The sequence below is a fragment of the Schistosoma haematobium genome, chromosome 1, assembly GCF_000699445.3.
Source record: "Schistosoma haematobium chromosome 1, whole genome shotgun sequence".
Classification (NCBI taxonomy): Eukaryota; Metazoa; Platyhelminthes; class Trematoda; order Strigeidida; family Schistosomatidae; genus Schistosoma; species Schistosoma haematobium.
In genome coordinates, this window is record NC_067196.1 from 75,015,873 (window position 1) to 75,030,000 (window position 14,128).

General features: G+C 33.5%; 1 protein-coding gene across 1 annotated transcript in view; it reads right to left on the minus strand.

Annotated features, from left to right (window-relative positions):
- Positions 1 to 2,174: 2,174 nt before the first annotated feature.
- The window catches only part of SLC7A4_1 (Cationic amino acid transporter 4), a 29,618-nt gene continuing 17,664 nt past the window's right edge, over positions 2,175 to 14,128 (minus strand). Inside the window, exons 7-11 of the mRNA XM_051209682.1 lie at positions 12,711 to 12,932; positions 11,326 to 11,646; positions 8,960 to 9,068; positions 6,201 to 7,734; positions 2,175 to 2,741 (exon numbers count right to left, since the gene is read on the minus strand). Coding sequence (XP_051075143.1) covers positions 7,586 to 7,734; positions 8,960 to 9,068; positions 11,326 to 11,646; positions 12,711 to 12,932 — 801 coding nt within the window. The 3' untranslated portion in view covers positions 2,175 to 2,741; positions 6,201 to 7,585. The remainder of the gene's footprint in view (positions 2,742 to 6,200; positions 7,735 to 8,959; positions 9,069 to 11,325; positions 11,647 to 12,710; positions 12,933 to 14,128) is intronic.

A 14,128-nucleotide genomic window follows, 5' to 3' on the forward strand; every position in this document is an offset into this window, starting at 1 on the left:
TTTGTCAAGCCATCCAACTAACTTGTTTAACGGACAGTGTCATTAGGCCAGTAACATTTTATTTATATTATACTTCTATAATCATGTCGGCTTGATCATGTGTTACAGCCTGCACATATTCGTCTTATTAGCTTAAATGCTAGTTTCTCAAATCTCACTATAACTCATTGTTTCATATAATTATGTTTCTTAAATCCTACTTATTCGTTTGCATTCTCACTTTTGTTAGTATTTGCTTCTTATGTTTGGTCTTGTGACTTGCACTGTGTAGTAATAACCTGCAGTCAACGCTTCGTATTGTCTTCTGAAATATATTTCTGGAGATTAACTTTGTTCATATAAATTCAAACCCAGTTTAACACTGTTCCTACTCTATTGCTACAAGACATTCATAAGAACTTGTTAAAACTGATAGTGAAAACGAAAATCGGATCAACCTAATTTACGATTGAGAACATTCAGTCTCAGTGTAAACTTAAATTTCAATAAATAGTGTCTACAAAATAACATTTAACAGTATGATGGGTTTCGCGTACATCTCCTACACATGACGATCAGAAACAACGCTCTGAAGTATGAATCCAAACCTTCTATTTAATACTTTATTTTATTATCATCAGCTTTATTCAATATTATATTTTTGGTACAATATAGAATTCTCAGCGCAAAAAATTTCACCAAGTTTCCGTTTCTTTCTTCTTGGTCGGTCCTGGCGATAAGTATTGAGTGATCGCCAGTTAGATGTTAGCAGTTCAGCAAATGAACATCTGAATAATGTGCATTCTTTTCGTTGTATATTGCCAGCAACCACCTTGTCTCTTATTGAGTTTTTTGTAACTTTGACAACGAAAGGTTGTACACTTTTCAGAAACGCAGCAGAATAGGTTATGCGATAAATAAACATAATGATATATTAATACAAACAAAAATAGATAACTTGTTGAAATATCTAGATGGCAGGAACAGGTAGCCCAGATGCTCAAGCAGGCCGCTCTTTATCATGTTATGCCATCAACAATGATTTTTTTCTCGGTTTTACCGTTTTTCTGGTTACACATCCAATTGACAGTAAGATCAGCTACCGTATATATTGTTAGGTATTCGTATTCGGCAGTCTAATACGTAAGTTCCAGTCATTATTCATTTGTATGTTCATATAATGATTAGCTTGGGTATGCTATTCATTTGATTGCTACAATGATCTAACGTTTGCCTTGGACCGAAATAATCAATTAGATGTTTCTAATCAATATAGTACTATGCAATAATATTTTAAAGATTACAGTGAATATTGAAATAATGTATGGATTTATGTTCATGCTGCTTAGTCTTACTTAGCTGCTGAGATTACATCATCTGATATGATTAGATTTGTATGTTATGAACACCAGAAACTGTTTACATGTTAAGATATATCATACCTACTACTACGATATTTTGTCGATCAATCAATAAACAATTATTGAACATGTATTTGTTCATGTTTTATTGTTTTGAAACACTTCATCAACAGCTAACAATGTATTATATTGCTTGTTTTTCAGGTTTTTTGTCTTCAATAATTTGATTGTTTTGTTTGCCATTTAAAGTTCTCTCTTGTTTTTACATTGAGTTTTAAAAATATTGACAAACATATATCCTACAATCACTGAGTTTGATGTACTATAAAATCCAAGTGAATAATGATTTTTTAGGATCTACTTCCTTTAAATCTATCTGTTTATTAACAATTCTGTCATAAAACTCTGAAAAAAATGAGTAGTTACAAAACATGATAAACAATCGTTTTTACCAGTTAGATGTGTTAAAAATTCCCGTAATTTGTAGCCAATGGTACAAAACTAACAGTAAGAAGAATACTAGTAAAAATAAATTAATCGTCATATCTCAGTTGATAGGAAAATGTAATTTTCTGACGTTTCTTAACTCAGTGTCAGTCACTTCATCAAGAGCATGAATAAACACATTAAGTAAACGGAAGTTTAAATAGTATAAAGAACAAAGCATAGGTCTCACGTTAGGATCCCCCATGGAACTCTATCTTCCTCTCTCCTTTTGAGTTGTTTCTAAGTGCTATTCATCATCCTCATATCTCCTTCCAATTACCCACGCAGTTTGTCCCTTCGTCTTACTCCTTTCCGTTACACTTCACGATTCGAAGTTAGCACTTGCCTAGTGATGCAGGTTGATTATTTCCTCAATGTGTGTCCTATCCACCTCCAACATCTTTCCCAATTTCCTCCTCAGCTCAAACCTGGTTTGTTCTCTGCCACAGTACACTGTCGCTGGTGATAGTCAGTCAACGGACATTGAGTATCTTACGTAGACAATTGTTTATAAATACCTGTACCATTTTGATTATGGTTGTAGTAGTTCTGGAAGATTCAGCAGCGTACAGTAGAACTGTCTTGACGTTCTTATTGAAGATTGTGACTTTGATATTGGTTGAGAGGAAGTTGTTTTGAGTTGCATATGTTGTTCAACTGTAGGGATGCTGTCCTTACTTTGCCAATCCTTGTCTCTACGTGTGCATCAGATCCTCCACGTTCATCGATGATACTGTCCAGACAGGCACATGAATGTTTACAAATATTGTAGAGCTTCTCCATCAAGTGTGATTGTATTGTTGTTCTCTATGTTGTGTTTGAGTATGTTTCTTCCGCCATCGTTGCAGAGGTTGCTGCTGCTACTACACTACTTGCTTTGACCTGCATTCGTTTGTGTGTATGGGATGGAAAGTGCTAGGTGATCTGTGAAGTTCAAATTGTCTAGTTGCATGCCAGTTGTCCATTGTATTACGTGCTTCCCGTCAGATGTGGAGGTCTTCCTAAGTCAATCGACCACCAGAAGTAATAGAAATGCTAGAGAGATAGAGTAAGTAGCATTGTCTGATGCCAATCTTCACTTGGAATGTATTTGTCAGCTTCCCTCTATACACAGCTTTGCTGTATAGTCAGTTGTAATAATTCCGTATGATTGTAACAGTCTTATCAGGTACATCGCAATGTCGACGAAGATGCCATAATGTTCTGGTATCCACCATGTCAAATGCTTCAAGACATAATACTAAATTAATTAATATCAGAGGGTGTTTGTAAATATTATAGTAATTTTAATAGTGAGCTACAGTGAGTAACTATCTCACAACAGACCCAGTTGAACTCCATTGGTCACTGCTTCTCACTAAAACTCCAGGAAATACCTTTTGAAGCCAGTCACTTGTGAGCATTTGTTGATTAATATAAGGTGTTTTTGTGGATATTATAGTAATTTTAACAGTTGAATTCACCAGCCATTTGAAGCTAGACCACCATGGAAAACCTGGAAGTACTGGACAGCCGTTTCATCCTATTGTAGGACTCCTCAGCAATGCGCATCCACGATCCCTCGCTTTAGTTGACTCGTGATCTCAACTATTAAAATTACTTAATTAATTATTCTTCAACGTTTACATAGTTGATAAATTTCTTAGAGGTTTGAAAGAACTGGTAAATTCCATTGATTAACTTAACAAACAACCACTTGATATTTAAGAATAACATAGTTATCTATATAGCTTGTAGATAAATCAGTATTTTTAGATTGGGCTATTAGCTTTAAATGAATGAAATTCGGCGCTTTTCATGTATCCATTCGATAATTAATGTCGCATAAATTTTTAAATACAATGTTTAAGAAATTATAATTAAGTCCTTTTTAAGTACTTGTTAAGAGTATAAACAATAGCCGATAATAATAATAATAATAATAATAATAATAATAATAATAATAATAGTGATAATTATATTAATAGTAATAATAAAAGTAATAGTAATAATAATAATAACTTCAAGCCTGCTCATATGACCGTTTATTCTTATAAACAATCATTCAATAATTTGCAAGAGAATAATCTCACAAATATTGATTTAATTGATTAGTTTAAACATGAAAAAAAGAAGTTATACATATATAAACGTGAAAACTTATAGATACTACTAACTATCATTCATGTTTTATTTTATTAGTTTTCATATTCATGTGATAAACTGCTGAAACAAAAGGACCTACTCTCTCTCTCTCTCTTCCTCTCTATAGTATATACCATAAATATAATAGTGAGATTTACCTACCACATTTTAACTGTTCTAAATCTACTGTAAATTGGACAATAAAGGTCTATGAATAGCAGTTATTTATGCACTGTATCTGGTTAATTTTACTGGTTTAGAAAGCTAACGCAAATTAGGTCAGAACTAGGTGACATGACAAATCAAGTTATTTGATGAACTTGCATACATAAAAAAGAAAATTTACGATAAAGAAGGGTATTAAAAGTAAACTGTTTTTTTTTTCGTTCAGAAACTGAAACCTAGGCTTAACTTCTATTTCTGATTGTTTGTACACTAGCAATCTATAAGAATTGTATTATTAATTGGGTTCTCTAAGTTCAGTAATTTAAAATAAATTGGTCGTTTAATAAATATAGTTATAGTAAAAACTGAAGTAAACGAGTTGAGGAATGAGAATTTTAAAACATCTATTTACTGAAAATGAAAAATAAACTGGAGTTATTTGCTTATCCCGCAAAAAATTTTCAGCCATATACTCTAATAATGAGCTACGCCTGTGGCTCTCCTACGGTAACTGCCGGTCCCTAGCCCTCGCAAAGAAGAAGGCTTGGGCGAACGATAAGCATCCCCAGTCCGTGGAAAAAAACATTGATGAAAACATTCACCAGAATAAAAACAATTAAAAACATTTAAACTATGTCTTCCGAGTTCAAGCATCTTCATCCAGAAGAATTATGACACCTCATGGTGAAACCCGAGATTCTTCGAAAATCATCAGAACGATACTCCTTCAACAACCACAGCTGCAACTAGTATGGGTACATGGAATGCTTGCACAGTGTGTGAGTCAGGGAGGACCAGTCGAAAAGCTACGGAAACGAGGAGATACAACTTCATGGTACTTACAATCAGTACAATCCATTGAAGCCAAACTGAACAGAATAGATTAGATTCGATTCGAGAGAGATGCTGAAGTGCTCTGATCGTGAAGAGGAAAATGCTCCAAACACTCACAGAGTTGCTCTGATGCTATCCAAACAAACACGCAAAGCAATTACAAGATAGCAATCTCATGAATTCACAATCATCAAAGCATCATTGAAAAGAGAGAAGGAGGATATTACAATGAATACTATCCAATGTTGTGCACCCATCAATGATAGAAATGACAACGATGAATATCAGTTTTACGAGAGACTGCAGTCGATCATGGTGAAGTGGTCAGGAAACGACTAACCATACTCACGTTAGATTTAAACACCAACGTCAGGATGGATAACACCGGATATGAAAATATCACATAGCAATGACAGTGGAAACAGCCACATATGAAGGAAATATGAAACAACTATATGACACGATGAAGAAACTGTTAGGGAAATATAGTAAACCGGAGGAATCGTTCAAGCACAAAGAAGGTGAGACAATCACTGAGATTCAAGTACAGAAGAAACGTTTTTAACAGAGTGTTGCTGAATCGGATGAAGGACTGAATAGACATCCATCTTTGAGACCAACAGATCGGATTCCGTAAGGATGGGTAGTGCACAGACCAAATCGTGACACCACGGATCATCGATGAACAATCAATTGAATGGAACTCGTCACTACACACCAATTCCTTTGACTATAAGAAAGTGTTTGACAGTGTGAACAAAATAACCGCATGGAAACTTCTTCGAGACTATGGTATGAGTACTTGGAAAGATCATCAACATCATCTGGAATTCACACGACGAACTACACTGCAAAGTGGTGCATGGAGGACAGCTGACAGGCATATTCTAAGTAAACACCGGAGTCAGACAACGATGCTTACTCTTTACCTCTAGCATTTCTATTACTTCTGGTGGTCGATTGACTTAGGAAGACCTCCACATCTGACGGGAAGCACGTAATACAATGGACAACTGGCATGCAACTAGACAATTTGAACTTCACAGATCACCTAGCACTTTCCATCCCATACACACAAACGAATGCAGGTCAAAGCAAGTAGTGTAGTAGCAGCAGCAACCTCTGCAACGATGGCAGAAGAAACATACTCAAACACAACATAGAGAACAACAATACAATCACACTTGATGGAGAAGCTCTACAATATTTGTAAACATTCATGTGCCTGTCTGGACAGTATCATCGATGAACGTGGAGGATCTGATGCACACGTAGAGACAAGGATTGGCAAAGTAAGGACAGCATCCCTACAGTTGAACAACATATGCAACTCAAAACAACTTCCTCTCAACCAATATCAAAGTCACAATCTTCAATAAGAACGTCAAGACAGTTCTACTGTACGCTGCTGAATCTTCCAGAACTACTACAACCATAATCAAAATGGTACAGGTATTTATAAACAATTGTCTACGTAAGATACTCAATGTCCGTTGACTGACTATCACCAGCGACAGTGTACTGTGGCAGAGAACAAACCAGGTTTGAGCTGAGGAGGAAATTGGGAAAGATGTTGGAGGTGGATAGGACACACATTGAGGAAATAATCAACCTGCATCACTAGGCAAGTGCTAACTTCGAATCGTGAAGTGTAACGGAAAGGAGTAAGACGAAGGGACAAACTGCGTGGGTAATTGGAAGGAGATATGAGGATGATGAACAGCACTTGGAAACAACTTGAAAGCATTGTTCAGGGCAGAGTTGGCTGGAGAATGCTGTTGATAATCCTATGATCCTCCTCAAGGATTAACGGGCGTATATAGGGAAGTAAGTGAATAAATGATTCGGGAAGCAGAGGATCTGTTTGCGTCATTTTTGTTGGACTGAGAAATAATCATCGTTCACGGTATAGGGTTATGGACATTGTCGCGTTTTAACTGAGTTCATAAACTGATCAATTTCAGAATACCAATGAAAACCTGGACGCACTTTCTGACCTCCGTGTCATATTGTGATACTCTTCTGCAGTGTGCATTCACGACCTCGCATGCAGGGTATAGACGTTTTGTCATAGTTTCCCTCGCAAGAGCAGTCAAATGAAGAGATTGCAAAGAACTAAGTGTCGATTGTTCTGGAATTATACATGTATATATTTGATTCAGCATAAATAAAATTTATAACATACTAGAAGCTGAATATAGTTTTTTGTTATTTATTTATAGATTATATAAATAATATAGTTCATAATCTCAGAGAATTTTGGTTTATCTATCCCTCTTCATTAATTATAATTTGTTCACAAAAATAAGCAGTAAGAAATTTTTTTACAATCCATCATAGTTCTATGAAATTTAGTAGTATGTGTAAAATAAAATGTAGAGATTGTGGTTTTTGATAAGTCAAAACTTCAAAGTATCATTCACTGCCTTGCTATAAGTATTATTTATCATCATTGAGTACTGAGGATGACGATTTCTTGGTTTCTACAAATGAGATGGTAGGAGTAATTTCAGTTGAAGTCATAATATTTGTGGTAAAATATAAAGGAATTAAGTAGATAAACAAGTTTGAAAAGAAAAATACAAGAAATTTGAATCCAACTGTTTTTTGATCACCATCTATTCATAAAGGACGTCTTATGTGGCCTTGTTTGTAGATATGTAAGTTTTATCGAATTCTTTGTCATCGTCTGGATCATGTAGATAAGTTTGTGAATTGTCACTTTCATTATCTTTAGATAGTCGATATGTGTTCATTACTCCAAATCCAAAATAAAGTATCAGACCTTGTATAAATATGAAACAATAAAGAAATTCACTATAACTTCAGGATACATTATTTAAAATTATGCAATCTAAATTATGTATAAGAATGATCGTCGATAGTTGACTTCTGTTTACTGAAAATGACTTTTTATTTCACTGAATAATTTTGAAAATTTAAGGCCTATAAAATTCAAACCAAACTTGAGAAGAAAAATGTGTCAGTTACGTTCTCAACTTAGATTTTCTGTTTTTAACCAGTTTATTAACCTGTATTATACAAAAGTTTAATTACACTAATAAATGTTAATTATCAGATGGGTTTTGTAGATATCATAGTCACTCAATTTCGTGGATTAGTTGAAGTTAGACATTAACACCGTTGGATGCTGACCAGCTCAGTGTTCTAGTGGTTAAGTGCTCGCGCGCGAAACCAGTAGGTCCTAGGTTCGAATCTCGCAGGGGGCAGGATCGTGGATGCGCACTGCTGAGGAGTCCCACAATAGGACGAAACGGCCGTCCAGTGCTCCCAGGTTTTCCATGGTGGTCTAGCTTCTACTGACTCATGATCTTAACCATTGAAATGTTAATTATTATTTTGTGAGTCGACTGATAGAAATTTAGAATATGCTGACAGAAGGGATGATCTATAAAAAATATTTGTTAGTTAATTAAGTGAAGATTTCAACATGAATAAAATAAATTGGAAACAATTCTCATAATTAGCAACTCGAAATTTAATATACTGATTGTATCGTCGGGATTTCATTTAAATCACAACTCATTTACATAATGTTTTAGAGTCAATTTTGAAAAAAAATGTATTAATTATTTAATTAGCCTCAATGTACTAATCGTATCGAAAATCACTTTCTCGATGAGCTTTAAATAGGTATTTTACAGTGAACTCATATCAAAGATTAGTTTGTTTTTACCATAATAAAAATAATCTTTTGAAATGAAGCTCAGATAATACTAGTTGGTTAAGTATGGGATATCTTTACAATAATGGTCAAATTTTAGTGTTATATTAAAGTAATATTGATTAGCACCTAATGACTTGTCGTTATCTACAATAGGTAGCTATATTCGCTTGGCATTTTTAAGAAATACTAGGTTATTTTGTTCGGTATTAGAGTGAATTTCCTAAGAATGAAGAATTCTATGACTGAGTTTAACCACATTCTAAGAGTTTACGGGTTTTCAAACTCACACTTGTATTTATAAAACAACACACAAAGTACTTACCGATTACTATCCAAATAGTAAATCTTATCCAGGTAACCCATGAAAGCTCACTGATCAAAAATACGTTTATAGTTAACGTTGCACATGGGATGAACGGAACATAGGGAAGCTGTAAATAAAATATTAACTCTGATATAACAGATGGTTTGAAAACTTTTTCTCGGGTATACTACGATAATACGTTATAGGATAACGAGACTAGTCATGTTATATCAGATCCAAGATTCATGACCCAGAATAGAGAACCAGATTAACACCAGATAATCCTTTATTCAACACAGTTACAAGCAGTCACACTCAGTGAGTCCGGACTGGAAATTAATGAGAGGATAGGAAATCACATATTTAATAGTCAGTAGGTTAAGTGCCTGTTCGTCCACGCTCACCGACTAGTTATATTTTACTTTCACTACCACACTATTGGATGCCATCACAGTGATTTGCTGGTTAAGTCATCGCTCCGAGATTTGTATCTGATCCCCTGTAGTGGGGTCCAGGATGCCCACTGCTGAGTAGTCCCATACCACGATGAAACAGATGTCTATTTCTCCCTAGTTTTAAATGGTGAGGTCAGTTCGTGACGTAAACTATAAAAATAATCGAAGCATTCAATAAAATATCTTCGATAATTTTGATTTTGATTATTTTTTTGTAAAAGTTCGGATCAAACTAGGTAGCGAAAGGTTAGAGTTATTAAATTTCAGCTGGTAAGATCGTTAATGATATAGTTTTATTTCAAATAATTCCGCCTGTTAAATAGTTCTTTATCAACATATAATCTATGAATAAAATTGCCAGTTGATCTAACTTGACTATTGGAGGATTTGACGCTTATTGAACGTTTGTTAATTATGAAAACGTATCGTTCAATACCAGGAGATAAGTTATTGAAACTACAAGTTTCAGTTGTCAAAAGTATCCTCGTGTAATTAGGTCCACTGATCAAGGAGATAAATGGTTGAATACTCTTGAAACAACCATTAAGAGTTGTCCGGAAAACATTTAATTAACTGGATACAGTTAGATAACTGTGATTAAAATCATTCTAATCTCCATAGTTTAATGGATAATTTTTGATGCTTGATTGCGTGTTTATTCAATAAATAGATTACCATTACTAGGCTACATAAAAATGAATTTTACAGTTATCATTCAAGATATATGTTATCAAATTTCATCCAATTTTACATAGGAAGTACATAATTGCAATCATAATAAGTTATTCTATAATGACTATGTTTATAGTAATATTATATGTAACTACTGCATAAGTAACTAACTGGAATTATTAGCTGCACACTGTCTGATAAGCATTAGATTACCATTCAGTTCTCATTATCTTTGATAAGACCAAATGTTCAAATGTAACACAAATGAAAATTGTGTGAAAAATTGAAACTCTTATTTCCGCTACATATTAGAAATTGAATATACACATTTTAATTACTAATGGAAATAGACTAATTATCTTTACATAAATTAACGCCATAAATCTGATTAGTATGTATAAAATTTAAGTCCATCAACATCTACTAACCATATCTTTTGAATGTATATTAGTGAACATAACAATTTATGAAATCAGGCTCTTTATATGATTGACAAAGTTCTTTAATTTGAACTACAAGGTTTACTTAAAGTGGAAATGATGACTAATGTTTTCATTGCTTATTTGGTTTAAACAATTCAGCTTCGATGCCTTTATAAGATCACCTCGGATGATTAACGTAAATATCTCAATAAGGTGTAAAGATTCTCAATAGTTTTCAAATAGAAAATAATGATCAAGTTTTACAAGGGTACAAACTAAATTTGTCATTTTGTTGGCAGTTTTCTTCAGTCCTCTAGAATAAAACTTTTTCCACTTTTTTTGTTAAGATCAGTTGATCAAAGATTTGAGTTGACTCATTCTAGAATTTGACACAAGATGTTATCAGTATGGAGTTGCGTATATTGTTGGGTTATTGATTGAGATAATGAGTCAATCAGTGTTATTCTGCAATAAAGTGTTACCCACGCAAGTGATCAAACTGAGTTTCTTGTTTTGTGGACTTTGATCAAAGCTTTAAAGATAACATCACTTACTAAGTACACAGCCTGTAAATACTTTTAAATTTGTATGAAATCAAGTCATAAAACAAACTAAGTTATCATCCTTGCATAGTGAGTGTCCTTTTTCATCTTATCAATTTACAATAATGTGCTAACGATATTATTAATTAAGATAAGGGGTTGAACGGTGATGTTTTGATAACTACTGAGCTAAAAGGTCTATCAACTTAAATTGTCTACATCGAAGTTTAGGTCCCTTCTCTGTTACACTGAAGTTATGCCAATATCATATTTTAAAACGTGAAAAAACTTACTTGAAACAAACCTTTGTAAGGTGGTCCAAATTGTTTAAAAATGCTCATCAATACAATACAGGATATCAGTAATGCTAAAATGAACACTACACAAACAATTCTCCATATTGGCCATAATTCATGTTTCGCTCCTATTGTCAAACACATAATTAAAACACCATTTAATACGATATAAGTAGCCATGATCATAACAACTGTATCACCAGGTGAACCGGAATTGAAAATCTTCAATATACAATTAGGTATACAACGAGCATAACGATATTTTACAAATCCTGGTTTATCAATACGTTTTTTGAAATGTTCCACTTGTTTAACAGGCTTTAAAAAAAGTAATAATTCAACAAAAATCTAATGTTATCAAAACGAAATACTCTTTTAAGATGAATAAATTAATTCATTTGAAAAGGTCATTTATAATAAAAAACTTGTATTATCGCATGTTAGATTTCATGAGAAAAGCAAATGATTACTAGTAGTTGTTCATTTGGAATTAATAATACTATGGTGTATGCTACTTATGTTGACATCAGAAGTGGAAGGTCTGGCAGCAAGTCGGGAAGATTGAGTTGAAGAGAATGGGAACAGAGAGTAATTGTTACGGTAATGAAGGAACGATACAGTTTGATACAATTGATGGAGGATTTATAAATGAAGTATTGAACGTATGGTTTTCATATTTGACCAAAGGATATTGCTTGTCCTTACATGTGTTCTCGTTCATTACAATAAGATTCAGGAAATATATTTAATTCTGCATGACATTCATTAATTGTGATAAATACTAATCATTACAGTAAGTCAGTAGGCACTGGTTAGTGAGATTGGTAAGTATTTTACAAGAAAATCAACAAGGACAATTCACAAAAATTACTGTTAGCCACAAGTAAAATAATATGACTGTAAATTATTCTACAGTATTAAGTCATTTGCATAGTCAGTTCATATATATTAATATAGACAGATCTATTTGTTTGGGTGATTTGACAGCAACAAGTACTAATGCGTACTAATGTTGACCATACAATATTTTCGGATAATCTACAAAATCCAAATATATTTGAAATTTTTAGATAAATACAGCCAGTACTCTACTGGCAGGAAATTACTAACAGATATAGTGATGCATGAATCTCTGCCTGTACCTGGTTAATATGAGGATACAACTTATGATGTTGTTCATTTTTCCTTGGAATAAACTGTCTGAATAAACGATTCCGAGGAACGTTGATCTTTAATTCCACCATTTATCAATCAAAAATAGGCAAATCAACCTAGAAAGCAGAATTCACATTTGTATCCTATACAACATGTTTATAACTTGTTTGTACACTAGTAAGACATCAATTTTAATAGATTATTAACAGACAAACAAAATTAATTACCTTATCCTTTTCAATGCTGTCTGTTTCTATTTGATCAGTTTCAGTCAATATTTGTGGACTATCAGATTGTTTTCTGTAACGTATACATATAATAGCTATTGCAGTAATGGAATAAGCGATTAACGTCCCTAAGCTCATAAAATCGGCTAAACTATCCACACTGAAAATCAATGTTAGTAAGGCTGTTATAATTGTGACGAATGTTGTTGAAATGGTAGGTGTCTAAAATAAAAATATAAGACGAAAAGTTTAGTACTAAAATAGTATTTTGTCAATATATTTTTGAGTAAGTTAACCTTCACAGTCAGTCATATTTCTATTTAGCATTTTCTAAAAATGAGATTAACTTGTCAGTTAGGTGCATTTTTTTAAAATTTGAGCAAGTATTCCTGAAATTAGATCAAAAGTTTTGGTTTTACGGAATGTAAAATAACCCAAAATGGTTACTTAAACATCATCATGAATACAATTTCAGATATTGACTTATTCTATTCTGATTCTTATTTACGGTAAGCTATAGTCCATCGGAAATATCAGGAATCAGATAACTGAAAAAAATAAGCGGAAGTATAGACTTTGTAATAAGGCTGGAAACCATATTTAAAACGCTATACGCATTTTCTACATATAAAACGTGATTTCAATCAATTCATATTATTACTTCTTTTGCTTTTTGCAGAAGCTCTCATAGGAATGCTTAAACGTCAAAATTAAGTGTTCATTAGTTGTAAATTTGCGTTTTCAACACACAATTCCATAGTGACAAAGAAGCTTCCATAGTGTTTTCCTATTCACACAGCCAAACACTTTCTTATAGTCAAAGGAATTGGTGTGTAGTGACGAGTTCCATTCAATTGATTGTTCATCGATGATCCGTGGTGTCACGATTTGGTCTGTGCACTACCCATCCTTACGGAATCCGATCTGTTGGTCTCAAAGATGGATGTCTATTCAGTCCTTCATCCGATTCAGCAACACTCTGTTAAAAACGTTTCTTCTGTACTTGAATCTCAGTGATTGTCTCACCTTCTTTGTACTTGAACGATTCCTCCGGTTTACTATATTTCCCTAACAGTTTCTTCATCGTGTCATATAGTTGTTTCATATTTCCTTCATATGTGGCTGTTTCCACTGTCATTGCTATGTGATATTTTCATATCCGGTGTTATCCATTCTGACGTTGGTGTTTAAATCTACCGTGAGTATGGTTAGTCGTTTCCTGACCACTTCACCATGATCGACTGCAGTCTCTCGTAAAACTGATATTCATCGTTGTCGTTTCTATCATTGATGGGTGCACAACATTGGATAGTATTCATTGTAATATCCTCCTTCTCTCTTTTCAATGATGCTTCGATGATTGTGGATCCATCAGATTGCTATCTTGTAATTGCTTTGCGTGTTTGTTTGGATAGCAT